The sequence below is a fragment of the Pelmatolapia mariae genome, linkage group LG5 (genome assembly GCF_036321145.2).
Source record: "Pelmatolapia mariae isolate MD_Pm_ZW linkage group LG5, Pm_UMD_F_2, whole genome shotgun sequence".
NCBI lineage: Eukaryota > Metazoa > Chordata > Actinopteri > Cichliformes > Cichlidae > Pelmatolapia > Pelmatolapia mariae.
Genome location: NC_086231.1, coordinates 32,490,639 through 32,506,617, shown reverse-complemented (window position 1 = coordinate 32,506,617; position 15,979 = coordinate 32,490,639). Strand labels below are relative to the sequence as shown.

Here is a 15,979-nt window from a genome sequence, read left to right as displayed (position 1 = left end):
GAGGGGAGGTTTTGTTGTGTGTGGGAGTATTTACAGTTGATTTTGGTCGGTCGGGTGAGTTTGTCAGCTTTGTGTTCTTGTTGTTTGCTTTTGTTTTGTGCGTGTTTATTTTATCTGAAAATGGGAAAATCTTAAAATGTCAAAAATCTACTTTTCATAATATAAATATCATTAAATAACTTTAGAAAGACTTCCATTTGACTCTTTACATTTAATGTTATAAAAAAATATATTTTTAAGATAAGTTTTTTTTTTAAATAATCTTAAAATGTTATTCTACAAAATGTGCAGCAATTTAATTTGTTTATTCTTTTTAGGTGATAGTCTGTGAGACCCTGGAAGACCGTATACCTGCATCTCTACAGTTTCTGTGCACTCCAGCCTCTTCTGTTCCATGTGAGGGGAAGGCAGGGGAAATTATCTCCATGAAAAGAAACAGATTCGGCCATCGCACAGTGGAACAAATTATTAAATTAATGTTAATTAAAATTAATGTTTTTAATTTGCAAGTTTATAAGTATTTTCCCTTTCCAGTTCACAATCAATTCTACCCCCAGGTCAAAAATATGTATAAGAAAATTGGCCTAATATAATATTATATATAAACATACCTGTCCAGCTGTCCAGTGATTAATTGCATTAGTACATGGAGGCAGGACCTCACAGCAGAAGCATACTCCATAATCTGTTGTACATTATTACGTGTATATTATATGTGTTTTTCAATTACTGTATTTACCGACATCAAGAAGTCACAAGTAAAGAAAGACCACACCGTGGCACGTTTAAACAAGGGAAGTTTATGTATCAAAATTGTTTATTAAACAAGTAAACAACATTTTTTTCACCCAAAAAAAATACATGTTCAAAGCAACACAACGGTGGCCCAATATCAGACAGAAGTGTGAACTCTACGCTGTAGAGTGGGCAGTCATAATGAAGCAGTTCGTTTCATTTTGTAGCTTAAAGCTGCTCTTCATATTTTTGGCCACCAGATGTGACCAGAGAGGACTGTGTTGAAAAGCTTCGAGTAATGAACCCTTTTTCAATTCAAGCTTCAGTGCTTCAGAAAGCTTCATTTGGCCATCACTACATTTTTCCCCCAAGCAGTCCGACTCCTGAACACCATGCTGCTGCTCTCCACATTGGACTCTCTTCTCTCTCTTCTTGGACTACAAAATACTCCCGATACTTGCACTATTCTGTATTGCACTGTTCGTATCTGTCTGCAGTGTTGGGAAGGTTACTTTTAAAATGTATTCCATTACAGAATACTGAATACATGCCCCAAAATGTATTCTGTAACGTATTCCGTTACGTTACTCAATGAGAGTAACGTATTCTGAATACTTTGAATTACTTAATATATTATCATGCTGTTTACAACTACGTGAATGTACTATTGCTGTGATTTATTACTGTTACTGAAGGTCCGCGGCTCCGAACCGTAGTAAAGGGACCTCTGGCTAATACGGTGGGTTCCGTGTCGGGCTCGTAGCTGAAAACTAGCTTTACTTTGTTGTCTGGGTCAACTTTGCTAGCGAGAGACAGAGAGAGGCGTTGAAAGGCTGCTCCAACGGAACTTAATTTTTTCCGGAGGAAAACACGAACACAGTGTACAGTCGAGTCTTAATAGCTTACTTACAAATGGGCTCCTCAGGCACTCTTCTTGGCTGCAGTGGTTATTATTATATTTACATGCTTCCAGCTCCCGTTTCTGCTCCGTGACAGCTCGGACTTTTCCTTTCTCTCCCTCCTCGCGCTCACAGACACATAACGTGTATGGCAGTCCATTCTCGCTGCAGCACGGACTACACTGCCCATGAGGCAACATTCTTTAGGGCCATGCCTGTAGCATTCTGCCTTTTAGCTTAGCACAACAACAACAACAAAAAAGTGCTCTCTCACCCAGGAAACACGCAGAGAGAGAGAGCGTTACCCTGTAACCATGGCAACCGTAACGCTGCCGCCTGGAACAACAGAACATAGCTGTCAAACAAACCCAAACAGTCCTGACCCGCGACAATATGAAACAGGAAAATACAGCCGTGTAATCCATTTATTTCAACAAAGTAACTGTATTCTGAATACCACCTTTTTAAACGGTAACTGTAACGGAATACAGTGACTCATATTTTGTATTCTAAATACGTAACGGCGGTACATGTATTCCGTTACTCCCCAACACTGTCTGTCTGTGTATTGTATTTATTTATTCTAATTCTCATTGTTTTCTATTCTTACTCTCACTGTATTCAAGAACAATATTGTTGTACTCACTCTTAGTTTATCTTATTAATGTATAGTTCTATGTATGTATATTTAATTTTTTTCATTTTATTTTTACACTGTGCACCTTTGATCCAGGAGGGCGATATTTCGTCCTACTGTATACTTGAGTGTATATTGTTATGTTGACAATAAAACGCTACTTGACTTGAATTAAACTTGTGCATAAATGAATGAGCAAACGCTCGATAGCTCAATCGATTCATGTAAATAATAAAACAAGCAAACAAATAAACACAAATCATTAACTTTGTATTTCATTCGCCGCACTAATCTCGATCTCAACTGAGTTTTGAACAATAACCTACCTACCGACATAAATCCGTGTCTCACCATCAGTAACCCAATTATGTAAATGTTAATTTTCCATTTGAAGCTTTGTTGCACATACGGAACCATAGTTTAGAATAAGGAGATTATGACGACGGACCGTGAAGATGGACGTACAGTGACATTTTTGTCTAACGGACATTACGGGCTTCTCGAGGATTTTCAGTCTGACATTTAATTACCTTTTACGACACAGTAACATCTTATTAACACACCGGATAAGCGCCTGAATTGACTTAAAAACAAAACAAAACTATTTACCTCTTTTCGAGCTTCCTCTGTGTTTGAAACAAACTTACTAGTATGTAGCAACACTTCACAAGAGTGAAACGTTTTTCCGGGTTTCATTAGCGTCAGGTACTTGAAACAGGGAGTGACTACTCTTGATACTAAGACATCTTTGGCTCCACATGATATCTGTACCTGAATGACAATTCACTCGCGGTAGTTAGCACTCGTGCTGTATCTTACTGAGTAAAAAGGGACTTTTGACACTATGTTAGTTTTTAGGTTGCGGCAAAAGTAGCTAACTAAAATACATAGTCGCTCATTTCCAGATACACCCGATAGGGAATTACGAAGCCTTTGCTCTTGTGGTTAGCTAAGCATGGAGTACCTCAGGACTTTAAAACCCATATTTACAGTAACCCAACACTGGTCACCTCTCAGCCGCATCCAGGCTAGATACTGTTCTAAACTGGCTAGCGCTGTTGACACTGTGAGAGAAAAGAAGAAGACTGTAGACAAGTTCAAGAGTCGGCTATCATCTGGTCCAAGTTTTCAGGATTTCATTAAAGGGCTTCCAGCTAACAGGAGCTGTGCTGCAGATGAAGAACCCTCAGAAAATCATGACTATCTCTCTGAAGGCTTGTTGATGGGAAACTCAAGGAAAGGTCGGTGAAAGCCATTTGTTTACTTAGCTTTGAATGCTTGTGGTGATGCTAAAGGGGTTCTTTGGCTTATTGTTGCAGTTTATTTTGAAACCTATGGATGTCAAATGAATGTGAATGACACAGAGATAGCCTGGTCCATACTGCAGAAGAAGGGCTATCAGCGCACAGCTCATCTAAGCGAGGTACAGCTGACTTCTGGTTTTATTTTATGATTCTAGCAGAAGTAATTTTAATGCAGTTTGTTTAAGATGTGCGTGTACTTGCAGGCAGATGTTGTTCTTCTGGTAACGTGCTCTGTAAGGTAGGAGCAAAGATCAAACTCATGAAAAGTTTTGAAATCTAGTGCTAGGTGATGGCAGTTTTGCAACCTAATCTCTTTTCTTAACAGAGAAAAGGCTGAACAAACAATATGGAATAGACTACAACAACTAACAGCTATGAAGAGGAAACGATTAAAGACCCACACACCAATGAAAATTGGAATTTTAGGTGAGTAAGCTCTTATGCAGATGATGGAGGTCACATTAAGGGTACGTTCATGGGTGTGTTTGTCTCAGGCTGCATGGCGGAGAGGCTGAAGATGGAGCTTCTGGAGCGAGAGAAGCTCGTAGATGTCCTCGCCGGTCCAGATGCATACCGGGACCTTCCGCGTCTCTTGGCTGTATCTGATGGAGGTCAGCAGGCGTGCAATGTGCTGCTCTCTTTAGAGGAGACCTATGCTGACGTCATGCCCGTCCACCACGCGCCTCGGGGGCACAGTGCTTTTGTGTATGTTGTTTATCAAATGATTATCCGCCTTTTCCTGTAACAATGCATCTTCATACTGAATCTGCTGATGGTTTTGTGTACCTGCAGGTCCATCATGCGAGGCTGTGACAACATGTGCAGTTACTGCATTGTTCCCTTCACTCGAGGGAGAGAGAGGAGTCGACCCGTCCGCTCTATCCTGGAGGAAGTTCGTATGCTCTCTGATCAGGTAAGCTGTAACTTTAACATTAAGGTTGGTTGGAAAAACTCCTGCATTTCTAACCACGCAAGAATAGAATAGGAAAAAAACAAAAAAGAAAGTGACTTTGTGTTTGTGTTTTATGATAAATGCAAAATCTGTACAACAATAATTTAACATGACTTATTTAACAAACTCAATTCAGTTTTATTTATATAGCACCAAATCATGAGAAGAGTTGCCTCCAAGCACTTTATGTGGTAAACAAAACCCCAGACAATAAAACAACACCCTATGAGCATGCACTTGGCAACAGTGGGAAGGAAAAACTCCCTTTTAAACAAGAAGAAACCTCCAGCAGAACCAGGAAGGGACAGCTATCTACTTTAACTGGTTGGGGTCGAGGGGAGACAAGACTGAAAACATATGCCATGTTCTCTTCAACAAAGGTTGAAAATATTGATTAAGACCATAATCTCATCATGAAAGTGTTTATTGAGGTCATGCAATAAGGAAGTCGATGAAATTCTGTACAACCAGTCATTTTTTGATAATAACCCATAAATCATAGACCTCCTGTTATTATAAAAAATGGTTGTAGCTTCTAAGTCTGAAAAATGAAGTTTATGAAAAAGTACATGAAACCTTTAATTCTTATTATGGCCAGCAGGGGGCAACAATGGCTCTTATCGTTAAAAAGATGTGTGCATCTATAAGCAGGGGTGCACATAAGTGGTCCGCAGGTGCGCTTGCGCTGTCAAAATAAAAGACGCGCACCAGATAAGAAGTTGCAATATGTGGCATATTCTGCACCACATCTCTGTGCGTTCATCATTTGTTTGAAGCCAGCTCACCTCCTGCAACCACTTTTCCGAGAATACGCTCTTCTTTTGCGGTTCGGACTCCTTCTGACATTTCTGTGGAGGTAGAGGAACACCAAAGTAATTGCTTAAAGGAGCTTGCTTCTTCGACATCTTTAAGAGTTCTAAACAAATGTATGTCCTCCAGAAAATCTTATGTATGCAAACGCGCATTGCAACTTCTTATCTGCTGCGCGTCTTTTATTTTGACAGGCGCAAGCGCACCTGCGGACCACGTATGTGCAGCCCTGTCGATAAGTCAACTCACCTGATCTGTCACCTCAGCAATTGCGTTACTTGTCAGTTTGAGGTCTTAGTTGTTACTTTCAAGTCCTTTTAATACAGTATGATGTTCATTCTGTAATTTAAACTGTGCAGTAAAGTAAAAAAGGAGCTAAAGCGGGGTATGCTTTACCATCTCATTAACAAATCGTTGGGCTGTGAGCTTGGAGCATCCCTCTGTTTCTCAGTCAGATCCACCCCTAACTGGTCTGGTATGGATAAAAGAAGCTAATATGATGACAGTGAAAACCCTAACATTACAGAGACATTATCCCTCTTTTATACACAGTAAATGCAATCTCCCTCTTGCTCTGAACATAGACTGTTGTACCGAAGGAATCCAAAGCTTGAATATGATTGGTCAGAGAGCTTTCAGTGCCCAAATATCATCCACCTTGTTTATAGATTCTCCAAATTCATATGTAGATTTGTGTTTATACAGTTTGCACTCTATAGGCAGTAGGCGAGTGCTTTTAATAATTATGTCTGGTTCTCTGGTGTTGATTTTGATCCTTTTCTTCTGAATTATTCATGTGTCTGACACTGCTGCAAATTTGTCGTCCTTTGAGTTCAGCTCTCTAAAATGAACACTTGAGTGTGGCTGACGAGTGTGTGCTGGGTGCTTCTGTCAGGGTGTGAAGGAGGTGACGCTGCTGGGTCAGAATGTGAACAGCTACAGGGACACGTCAGAAGAGCAGTTCTGTGGTTCAGATACGACCAAGCTCAGCCGTGGCTTTAAGACCATCTACCAGACAAAGCGGGGGGGTCTGCGCTTCTCTGACCTGCTCGACCAAGTGTCACGCATCGATCCCGACGTGAGGATCAGATTCACATCACCTCATCCCAAGGATTTTCCTGATGAGGTATTTGCTTTAATATGCTTTTCTTCCTGTGGATATTCACTTGGTTCAGTGAGCCCTGCTCACCTGGTCTGTGTGTCGATCTTTACAGGTTTTGCATCTGATTGCGGAGCGAGGGAACATTTGTAAGCAGATCCACCTCCCAGCCCAGAGTGGAAGCAGCCGGGTCCTTAAAGCAATGCGTCGCGGGTAAGAGATTAGTTCACTCGCATATGACTTTGTGAAATTAAACTTAAACACCACTAATTGTCCTCATAACATGTTGTTTTCCTCCTAATATGTACAGCTACACCAGAGAGGCCTACCTCGATCTTGTGAGGAACATAAAGCAGATCATCCCAGGTACTAAAATCAGGCTTCTCCTTCAATTTGTCACCTGTTTTTGGGTACGATTATTACATTTAAATATTCATTTTACTACCTGAGTATCTTTCACTTGTATGTAGAACGAATGTAAAGAGATCTTGGTATTGTCCATTCATTTTTAACAAAACTTTCTCCTTTTTCCAGGAGAATCCTGAATCTATCTGTAAAATTACAAAATACACTAAGAAATAAGGAAAAGCACCTTCTGTCCTCTTTAACCGCAGTCTGTTTTACATAATTTCTGTTCGTGTGTCAGACGTGAGTCTCAGCAGTGACTTCATCTCAGGCTTCTGTGGTGAAACTGAGGACGACCACCAGCAGACTTTGTCTCTAATCAGAGAGGTGGGCTACAATGTGGGATTCCTTTTTGCTTACAGTATGAGAAAGGTGAGTTCTTCTTACTCTGTTGAGCGGTCTGCTTTAGATTTCAGTCAAAGCTGTTCTTATCAGATACTTTCTTTTCACCCGTCCTTTAAATGATATGTGATTTAATTGTTTTTCCATGTCTGCCACACATTCAGAAGACGCATGCCTTCCACCGGCTCCAAGATGACGTCCCGGTGGAGGTGAAGCAGCGAAGGCTGGAAGAGTGCATCACCGTGTTCAGAGAAGAAGCTGAAAGGGTCAACGCTGCTCTCATTGGCAGTACACAGCTTGTTCTGGTGGAGGGAGTGAGTAATACACACAGTTTACCAGTGTGTTATCAAAATTGTTTTTAAATATATTTTGACCTTCAAATAGCATGATTGCAGGTGGTAGAGCAGTGAACAGCAACTACGTCAGCCACATCCTTGAACCACAGGCCGTATGTAAAGGATGGTGTAGCTGTTGTGATGTCACCCATTGGTTTTGGACATTTTGAGCTATATGAGTAAAAGACAAACACAAATGTGCACAATTACTGCACAAACTGAAGCACACTTTGTACCTGGTAACAACCCCATTATATGGCTATTCCATTAAAGAGGCACCAACAGCACATCGTCGAGAGGACAGTGCATTGAGTTGTATTAGCCCCCCTAACTTTAAGCCTTGCCAGTGTCCAAATGTATGTCTGTAAACGATGCATGACAGACCCGACCACATATTTGCATTTGTCACTACACCTCTTTATTGCAGCTGTCGATTTGCATACTCGGCTGCAGCTTTTCAGCTACAGCCTACACAAAACAACAACAACAACAGGACATAGTTCATGTTTTAAGCCAGCGAGACCACGTCCCGCCACAATGACATAGTAAAACAAAGTAACAGACTGTAGTCATGCTTTTCAGTGCTGTTTAGTTAGATATTTTGGCATGGAGGTTTGTGGTGATTTACTTGCTGAGGAACAAAGTTTTTTGGCACTTCATTGTGGGCTTAAGGCCTGGATGTTGCTTCTTGATTGGAACTTAAATTGCTTTGAGTAGAAAGAAACTGAATTGGCTGCTTTTGATTTTTATTCAGGAAAGTAAAAGATCTGCTGAGGACCTGTGTGGAAGAACTGATGGCAATATGAAAGTGATTTTCCCCAAAGAGGATGTTCATGTTCAGCCTACAGCATTCAGCACTCTACCCATCAGTGCTGGAGACTATGTGCTGGTGAAGGTAGGATATAATTGATATGGACGGATGCAACTTTAAAGAATATCTGTTGTCTTCTAAAAAAACACAATTTATATGAGCAACATGTTTGGCAGATTGAATGAATGTTAGGCCACTACATGAAATAGTCAAAGCCAAGTTTCAAGGGATCCTTTAGTGAATATATCATGTGTTTATGATGTATCATTATGTCAGCGGTTTAACGTTTCTACTGTAAGAATTGGCTGATCCAACTTTAAATGCTGGGTACGCTGTCACCAGTCAGGAAAGTGACTGGGAAAGTGTTTCAGGAATATTGATTATCTTGAATGTATAAATACGGTTCCTGTATTCAGTCTTTTATTCTCTGGCGTCTTCTTTTGTCTTGTTTTAGATCTTGTCTGCCAACTCCCAGAGCCTGAGAGGTCGAGCTCTCAGTCTCAGCTCCCTGAGAGCCAGAGAAGTGCATTGTAGGACTCCACCTGAGGACCAGCGTGATGAACATGTAGCTCAAACTCAACCGTGACTTAAACATGTCACTGATTGATGGACACGGATGATACCACATCGAACAGACTGCTACATTTCCTTCATCACTTGTTTGACGTTTTTGACAAATGGAGTATGCTTTCAGGTAGACTGTTGCAACAAGCTGTGAAAGTTTCACTTGTAAACATTGAACTACGGAAGTTTATTAAAAGCTGTTTGAACGATGCCTGACGGTGTTCTGTGTGATACATAAAGTGGCATTTTTTAAGATCATTGAATCATAAGGAGACACATTGTCTTTTATGTGACTTTGTCATTTATTAAGCACTCTAAATTGCCAATGTCTGAACATGCTGTAAGGTAACTTACAAAAAGCAAACAGGGAAGCAAGTGTTAGCTAAGATTAGCTGGACGACATCCTAAGGTAAATTCTACAGTCCAATTCTAATCCCAACTAAGGTAAATTCCAAGCTGACTTATATGTCAAAATGTAGTCTTGAGAGAAAAAGGTTAACTCAGACTGCAGGGCTGAAGTAGTAGCTTAGCTTTCTTTTGCCAAAATACTTATTGTTACAAATGAATCGTCATATTTGTGCAGCTAGCTTGGTTACAGCTAGCTGGGCAACTGTATCCTGGTTGCTAACATTAATGTCATGTAGCTTCACCCATAAAACCATGTGGAAGTAGTTTATATTTATATTCTTTTAATCTCTACCAACCACAGAGTGATGCATGCAGTTGCAAAAAGACTAGCAGTCCTAAAGTGGTCTATAGACTGGGGCTCAGAAGACACTTTGCTGATGAGTGTGCTGATGATGTCTTTGGCAACTCATTTCACTCATATTAAAAAAGTCCATACGCACTAAATATAGAAATGGTTAACTTCAGAGGAGAACCAATACATGGAAAACACAATATTCTGATTGCTGTCAGAAGTAATACTTATTTAGCTTTTTCTTGGGAATTTCTGCCAGATTATCGTACTCTGACTGTAATTGTGTCTTCATGGAAAGATGCCAGAATGCAGAAAAGAATCCTGGGAGTTTTCAGGAGTGCAGTTCAGCTGAACTGAACATCTGTCCCAATCAGGATGTAGTCCTAGAAGGAACAGTTCACAGCTTTGAGTTAGAAAATCTGCTCATTCCTTAGAAATGTCAAGATTTCTACCAAGTTCTTAATTAGATCTCATGTCATATACAAGAAGCAATACGCTCACATGCATGAAATAGATTGATTAAAAAAACATATTATCAGTATCTCTGACCTTCAGCACATCAAGCTGGGTGTTCATAAGCTTCATCTTTCCAATTGTGGGCAGTGGGTATCCCTTAGCAAGTTGGACTGCAAAATGAGATTCATAATTTTAGATCGCAATTTCACAAATGTGGCAAAATGACATAATGATATTATAGATGTGTTACATAGCATGCACTGGAATACACCTAATGTAGCTTCATAATATAGCTTCATACACAAATTCAATTAAGGAAAATACTGACATCAATAAAATTAAAATACAATTTAAGAGAAAACAGTGGAATGTGTTAAAGTAAGGTCTCTGATGAGCTTCATTCATTTAAACTGTTAGAAAATAGACTCCCACAGTGCAAATTAAAAACAGCAGACTCATTAGAAGTGGTAGAGAGATGCATGAGGAGATGACCCTGAAGGTGATTCAAAGGTATATATTTTTGGAACATTTTATGATTTCCCCAATAAAAAAATGGGATAGAATCTTAAAATAAATGGTAAAATATTCAGAAGACCAGTACAAGCTCTATTCACTAGCTGGGCCCACGTGCTCATTTTAGGTTTGACAGCGTTTTAGTAGATAAAGGTGAATGGCTTGGACATGAATTGAGCTGTGGTTTGGGGAAGGCCTCGAAGGGGGCTGGTGGCGGGCCTGGCAGATCCCCATGCACTAAACAGAAGTGAAGAAGTTAAAGAATTGAAAAGTGGAGGGAGGGTGGGGCACGTAAATGAGAACAAACAGCTGTTAGAACTGGGGGAATGTATATAGATGAGAACCGGGAGGAGCATATTTGGAGGCGTGGTCCCACTCCCGAAATTCCCGATATTTTATCTCCAATAAAAACAGGTGTGAAGGTAGGTAGGTGAGTACAGTTCCTGTACTGTGGTGGAAGTATTCTGGATTCTTGTAAATTACTTGAATAACTTTATCTCTTATGTTTTAAATTCTTAACAACACCTGAGAGGTAAATAATGAACTTATTCAGATTTCATAAACTTATTGACTTTATAAAATATGAGCTGATAGCGTAAATTAAACCAACAGAAAGAAAGAAATGGAATGAGAATAGTCTCCATATAAGCAAGAGCTGGGGGTCAGTTTTACACAATACAATATTAATAATTATCCAGACATATGTAGTTAAAAATTATAATCCTGCTGGTCCCTCGTGTTGTTTGTCTAATATTCCCTGGAACTTTGGAGCTGCTGTGAAAATGCAAATGGAAATCCTTTTTGGAGATTTTGGTGAAAAAAACCTCTTTAAAATTCAAAGTGAGGATGAACTCACCATTAACCGTGGGAATCACCACCAATTTGAAGACGACTTGTAAGATGCTATTGAGAGCGCTGACCTGTAGGTTAGATGTAGGGTTAGTCTGAGTTGTTGCTGATGGTTCAGACTGTTATTGTATAAAAATGCACTTCTTACCTGAAAGTCTCCCACATTACTTTTGGCCAGGGTCAGATCCATTCTGTGCAAATTAGACTAAATTAGAACGTGATGTTCATCTTAACAAAGACCTCTTGGCCCTATTTTTCTTTGCCAAGTAACTCACTTGTTGAGGGTGACAGCTGCAGCCAATTTCATTTCACTGACAAACATACGGGCACTCACGCTGGCCTCCTGTTGAGGCAATGGTGGTTCATTTCAGATGGTTTTCCAAAACCACAAAGACAATTTAAAATCATATCAGCTGGGTAACTTACCAAGTTCAGGACAAAAAGAGGGGACAGAGTAGAGTTGGGCTGGATGGCAAAGGCCGTCATTGTGGTGGTGGCCTGGACTGTTGCGTTGTTGGGCTCAAAGGTCAGTGTGGGGGTTTTCTCCATCTTCACCAGCAGCTTCATCATCAGACCTGGGAACTGCTTAGCAATCTAGAAAAAAAGAATTTCATGTGAAAAACTGCCAAGAATGTGTCACATAAAATGACTGGGATGTGTAGTCACCTCTGGGATAATGACTCCAAACGTTTTGGTGTTGAGTCGGAATGGAGAGCTTTTTGGTATCTGCCATGACAAAGTGAGAAAGGTTGGAGATCAGTTTGATGTCCTGAAAAGAAGATATGAGACTCAGGAGGCAGCAGTTTACCATGTCGTCAGTGATGGACAGGCTGAGGACTCCAGCATTGTTGTAGACGAAGGCTGCAGAGTTGACAGTAAAGGCAGACATGCCGATGTACAACATGTTGTTGTTCTGGGGTGGCAGGTTAAAGGCCGCTGGTGAGAACGGAGGCTCCTGATGCTTCCCGATGTTGTAAAATTCCCCCTGAGAAAGAAGAAAACAATGCTCCAGATTTTTTTAAAATAATAAAATGATATCTTTAGATTCCTGTAAAAATGTAGTGTTGCATAATTCTTTACCTTCAAGCTCAGATCTATCGAGGACTTTAAAACAGTCGGTGACGATACCATGGAATATTCAATCTCTGCATACTTGTCCACCTTGGCTAAGACTGCATAGAGACAGAAGCTCACTCATATGTTCATCGTCAGTGAAACAGCTGAATGAGTAACTAAACAGGATACTTTACCATTGAGAGTTTTCAGCTGAGGGTTTAAATCAGATACTACAGTGGTGGCCCGAGGGCAGATCTGCAAAACGGAAGGAAGAAATCTGGTATTAGACTTTGATTTGTATCGGATAAAGTCATCATTAAAGGCTCACAGCGACATTTCAAAATTAAACATTTGGTGAACAAAAGAGCAGATGTTAAATAATCACTTAATCGCTTCTCTTAATGGATATCCATGAGCAACATGGATATCCATTAAGAGAAGCTCACAGTTCTCCATGTAGCAGCTTAAAATAACCTAATGAAAAAACATACACAAGTTTTTCTGAGAACAAACAAAATCCTTCTAAGTGGGAAAGCAAAGAGATGATGATGTGTTTGTTTAATGATAAACTTAATGCTGCTGCAGCTGAACTTTTCTTTCCACATACAGCTTGTTTCATGATTTCCATTAAGCTACATTATTCGTGTAGTTTGGTTTGTGTTTGTTGCCTCCCTTCCTCCCTGCTTCTGGCTTTCAGGGCATATCTAAGGCTCCTAAGGTTTCCAAATTTTGGAGGTAAATCAAAGTATCTTGAAACACTGCGGGCTAAGCCCAACCCAGAAATCTTTGCTTCTTTATTTTCATCATTATCCGGTTACTTTAGAGTAAATGAAGATAATGTGAGAAAACCGTGAACTAGCAGACACCTTACCTAGCAGGTAAAGTGTGTAAGCTGGATTTCTGCTGCATGTAGCAGATTTGCCCTCACCTGTTTCTGCATTGCATTGCGCAGAGCCTTATCAATAAACCTTGTGAAGAGATTGTACAGCCAGCTATCAAAAAACAAAACCAGCAGGAATTAGAAGAATTCTGCAGATGAAGTAAAATAGTAAAACCCTTCTCCCTCACAGCTGGGTTTCTCACCTCCCTCCACCATGAAACTTGACCTTTGCACTTCCAACAGCAGCTGAGCAGCTGTCACTACTGACCGCTGGTCGGCCTGTCTCATCAGTCTTGATGGAGATGGTTGTAGCGATACTGAGACCATTCACATTCAAATCAAAAGACCCGCTGTGCTTTCTGGTAAAAGAGAAAAAATATCAGATATTATATTTTTAAGCAGATAAATTACTTCTCTAAAGAAGAGATGTTACCTCACTCACATTACTCGCAGGTACTTGACCTTCCACCTTCCATTCAGACTGATGAAGGCGTCACCTATAGACATTCTGACTCCAGTCCCTGGCACCAGATCCACTGAAGACTTTGGTATTCCCACCTTCAATACACGTATACTGGAAGAATTCGTGTTTTGTTTGTTTAAGCAGCAACAGGACAAAATACTTTGTAACAGAATTTAGAGACATATTGAACAAACTGGAGCCTTACTTTGACAAATTGTACCGGACTTTTCCAATCGGAGACACCCTCTTTTTCCCTGAAAAGTCTGGAACTTGGATAGAATTGAGTTTCTGCTGCATGGCAGCCATGCCCAGTTGCCTGCCTAAGAAAATGTAAAGAAAAATAATTTGATGAGCAAACACTGGAGAAATCAGTCCTTTTCGAGCAAGAGGACAGCTTTTACACAAACCTTACCATATTCAATGCCTTTTTCTGTCAACCTGACTTTTACTCCAGGATTGATGCTTAAGGTTGCGGGGATGAGAGCCCCCAGAACCAGCCAACAGCACAGGAACATCTTCAGAGCTGAGCCATGAAGAATAAGAAGACCAAGGAATATTTATACAAGCACAAAAGCAGAAGAAGCTAAGCTTCTGCTTACGAAATCTATGGGGAAAAATCGGAGAGCAATAAAATCCAGCTTCTTCTTTTAGTGACAGTTTACAAGAACATGTACCAATTCAACAGTACTGACATAAAGAGCTTAGTGGAGAAGCAATGCAAAGCAGTTTATTTCACCACTTCCTCGGGTTGCTTAGAGTGAAAGCCTATGAAAGAGCTAACGGCCATTGCTTCACATGAGACTGCATAAGATTGAATGACAAATTACATAATGATGAAGTTTAGTTATACAATGACAACACAGTTATCACCCACTTAGTTCATGTGTCTCAACATTTAATTTTGTTAACAAATAAACCACAACAGAAAACTACTAACAATTTGTTATCAAAGTGCTCCATTACAAACAACTTTTAATGAGCTATACAAACAACCTCTAACATTAAGTCTTACAAAAAGTTAAAGACATCTAGCTGTTAAATCGAGAGCACCCTTAATTTAGAGTCACACTGAACATCAAAAGTTATCCTGGTGCTATAGACACCTGAAGATGTTTGTAGGTGCATTTGGCAAAAGGTACAGGTGCGACTGTGAAACTGAATGAAACTGTTGCCCATCTTCTAGGAAATGTGCCCAAACACCATTGCTCTCTCCTAATCCATCCTAATTTTTTTTATACTTTTGCTTTTTGCTAGTGTCATTGTTACTGCAAGACACGGTGCAAGAGTGTGACAGAGATACCAGGAGATATGCTGTTAAACAAGGAGAGCAGGACTAGTGACTGCTTCTTTGTGCAATGAGGAACAGAACAAACGCTGGCAGTTGTGCAGTGGGACTTGTGCTTGCAGCCCAGCACCATGTATCCATTGGAATTCCCCAGAGAATACCAGAACCGGCTGCTTTGCCACCGACATCCTGTTTTCATCACACATAGGAGGCTCACACAATTTTTGTTAACAGGGAAAGACTGTCTGGCAAAACAATGACGAGAAATTTGCAAAGAGCGTGTCAGTGGTGGGAGTCGGCATGTTACTCCTGTACTAGCCCCCCTTGTGTTGTGTTCTGGTCAAATTTGACCTAGTTAATAGTTTTATGTGTTGTTAATTTGATCAGACAGACTTAAGATTCTGTGACTTTCTCCACAAAGAGGATGTCAACGCACAACCTAAATTTGATTCATTTGCATAACATTTTGTGTATTTTATTGAGCATTTTTTAACTCTTGGTGTTCCTGGTCCAAAATAATCCCAATAATAGAAATGATTCGTTGTTTTCTAACCCTTGCTCACAGAGCACTGTCTGGCAGCACGGTGGCAGGTCGATATAGAGTGAGGCTCTTGATTACACATTTGATCACCACACTGGTGAGGAGAAAGAGAAGCCAGGAAACTGACACTGAAGATAGATTAGAGGAGGAAGTGTCTGAAGTTGAATATAATCCAGACGGACGAATCCACTGATGTAGATAATGGCTATACTGATGCTGATGTCACATTCAAGTCAAAGACTTGGACTTATCCCCACCTGAGAATCAAGGTGGGGTTTTAGCTGAAAATGTCACAAGGTGACCACAGGACCGAGAAATATACCGTATCCTGGACTGATAAAAT

The 15,979-nt window shown here is 40.3% G+C and overlaps 2 protein-coding genes across 2 annotated transcripts; one reads left to right on the top strand and one right to left on the bottom strand.

The window, feature by feature from the left end:
* The first annotated feature begins 2,805 nt into the window (after positions 1-2,805).
* cdk5rap1 (CDK5 regulatory subunit associated protein 1) lies at positions 2,806-9,095 on the top strand. The gene is made up of 13 exons (XM_063473208.1): positions 2,806-3,512; positions 3,591-3,694; positions 3,779-3,813; positions 3,901-4,001; positions 4,070-4,280; positions 4,368-4,488; positions 6,233-6,463; positions 6,552-6,649; positions 6,747-6,802; positions 7,083-7,213; positions 7,348-7,497; positions 8,273-8,413; positions 8,784-9,095. The coding sequence occupies exons 1-13, from the start codon at positions 3,227-3,229 to the stop codon at positions 8,913-8,915; spliced, it is 1,797 nt and encodes a 598-aa protein (XP_063329278.1). The 5' UTR covers positions 2,806-3,226; the 3' UTR covers positions 8,916-9,095.
* A 101-nt stretch (positions 9,096-9,196) lies between these two features.
* LOC134628119 (bactericidal permeability-increasing protein-like) lies at positions 9,197-14,327 on the bottom strand. Its single transcript, XM_063474790.1, has 15 exons — positions 14,223-14,327; positions 14,016-14,130; positions 13,790-13,921; positions 13,551-13,706; positions 13,396-13,459; positions 12,662-12,722; positions 12,492-12,583; positions 12,220-12,396; positions 12,078-12,137; positions 11,838-12,005; positions 11,687-11,754; positions 11,560-11,602; positions 11,419-11,482; positions 10,143-10,219; positions 9,197-9,976 (listed from the first exon to the last, which is right to left on the bottom strand). The coding sequence occupies exons 1-15, from the start codon at positions 14,323-14,325 to the stop codon at positions 9,938-9,940; spliced, it is 1,419 nt and encodes a 472-aa protein (XP_063330860.1). The 5' UTR covers positions 14,326-14,327; the 3' UTR covers positions 9,197-9,937.
* Between the last annotated feature and the right edge of the window lie 1,652 nt (positions 14,328-15,979).

What these genes read in the sequence shown, in the direction of transcription:
- LOC134628119 (XM_063474790.1), bottom strand. Translation starts at nt 14,325, where the DNA reads ATGTTCCTGTGCTGTTGGCTGGTTCTGGGGGCTCTCATCCCCGCAACC. An exon ending in GTCCGGTACAATTTGTCAAA is followed by an intron (nt 13,922 to 14,015) that starts GTAAGGCTCCAG and finishes GAATTCTTCCAG; the next exon opens with TATACGTGTATTGAAGGTGG. An exon ending in GCAATGCAATGCAGAAACAG is followed by an intron (nt 12,723 to 13,395) that starts GTGAGGGCAAAT and finishes TCCGTTTTGCAG; the next exon opens with ATCTGCCCTCGGGCCACCAC.
- cdk5rap1 (XM_063473208.1), top strand. Translation starts at nt 3,227, where the DNA reads ATGGAGTACCTCAGGACTTTAAAACCCATATTTACAGTAACCCAACAC. An exon ending in AATGAAAATTGGAATTTTAG is followed by an intron (nt 4,002 to 4,069) that starts GTGAGTAAGCTC and finishes TGTTTGTCTCAG; the next exon opens with GCTGCATGGCGGAGAGGCTG. An exon ending in CCAAGGATTTTCCTGATGAG is followed by an intron (nt 6,464 to 6,551) that starts GTATTTGCTTTA and finishes CGATCTTTACAG; the next exon opens with GTTTTGCATCTGATTGCGGA.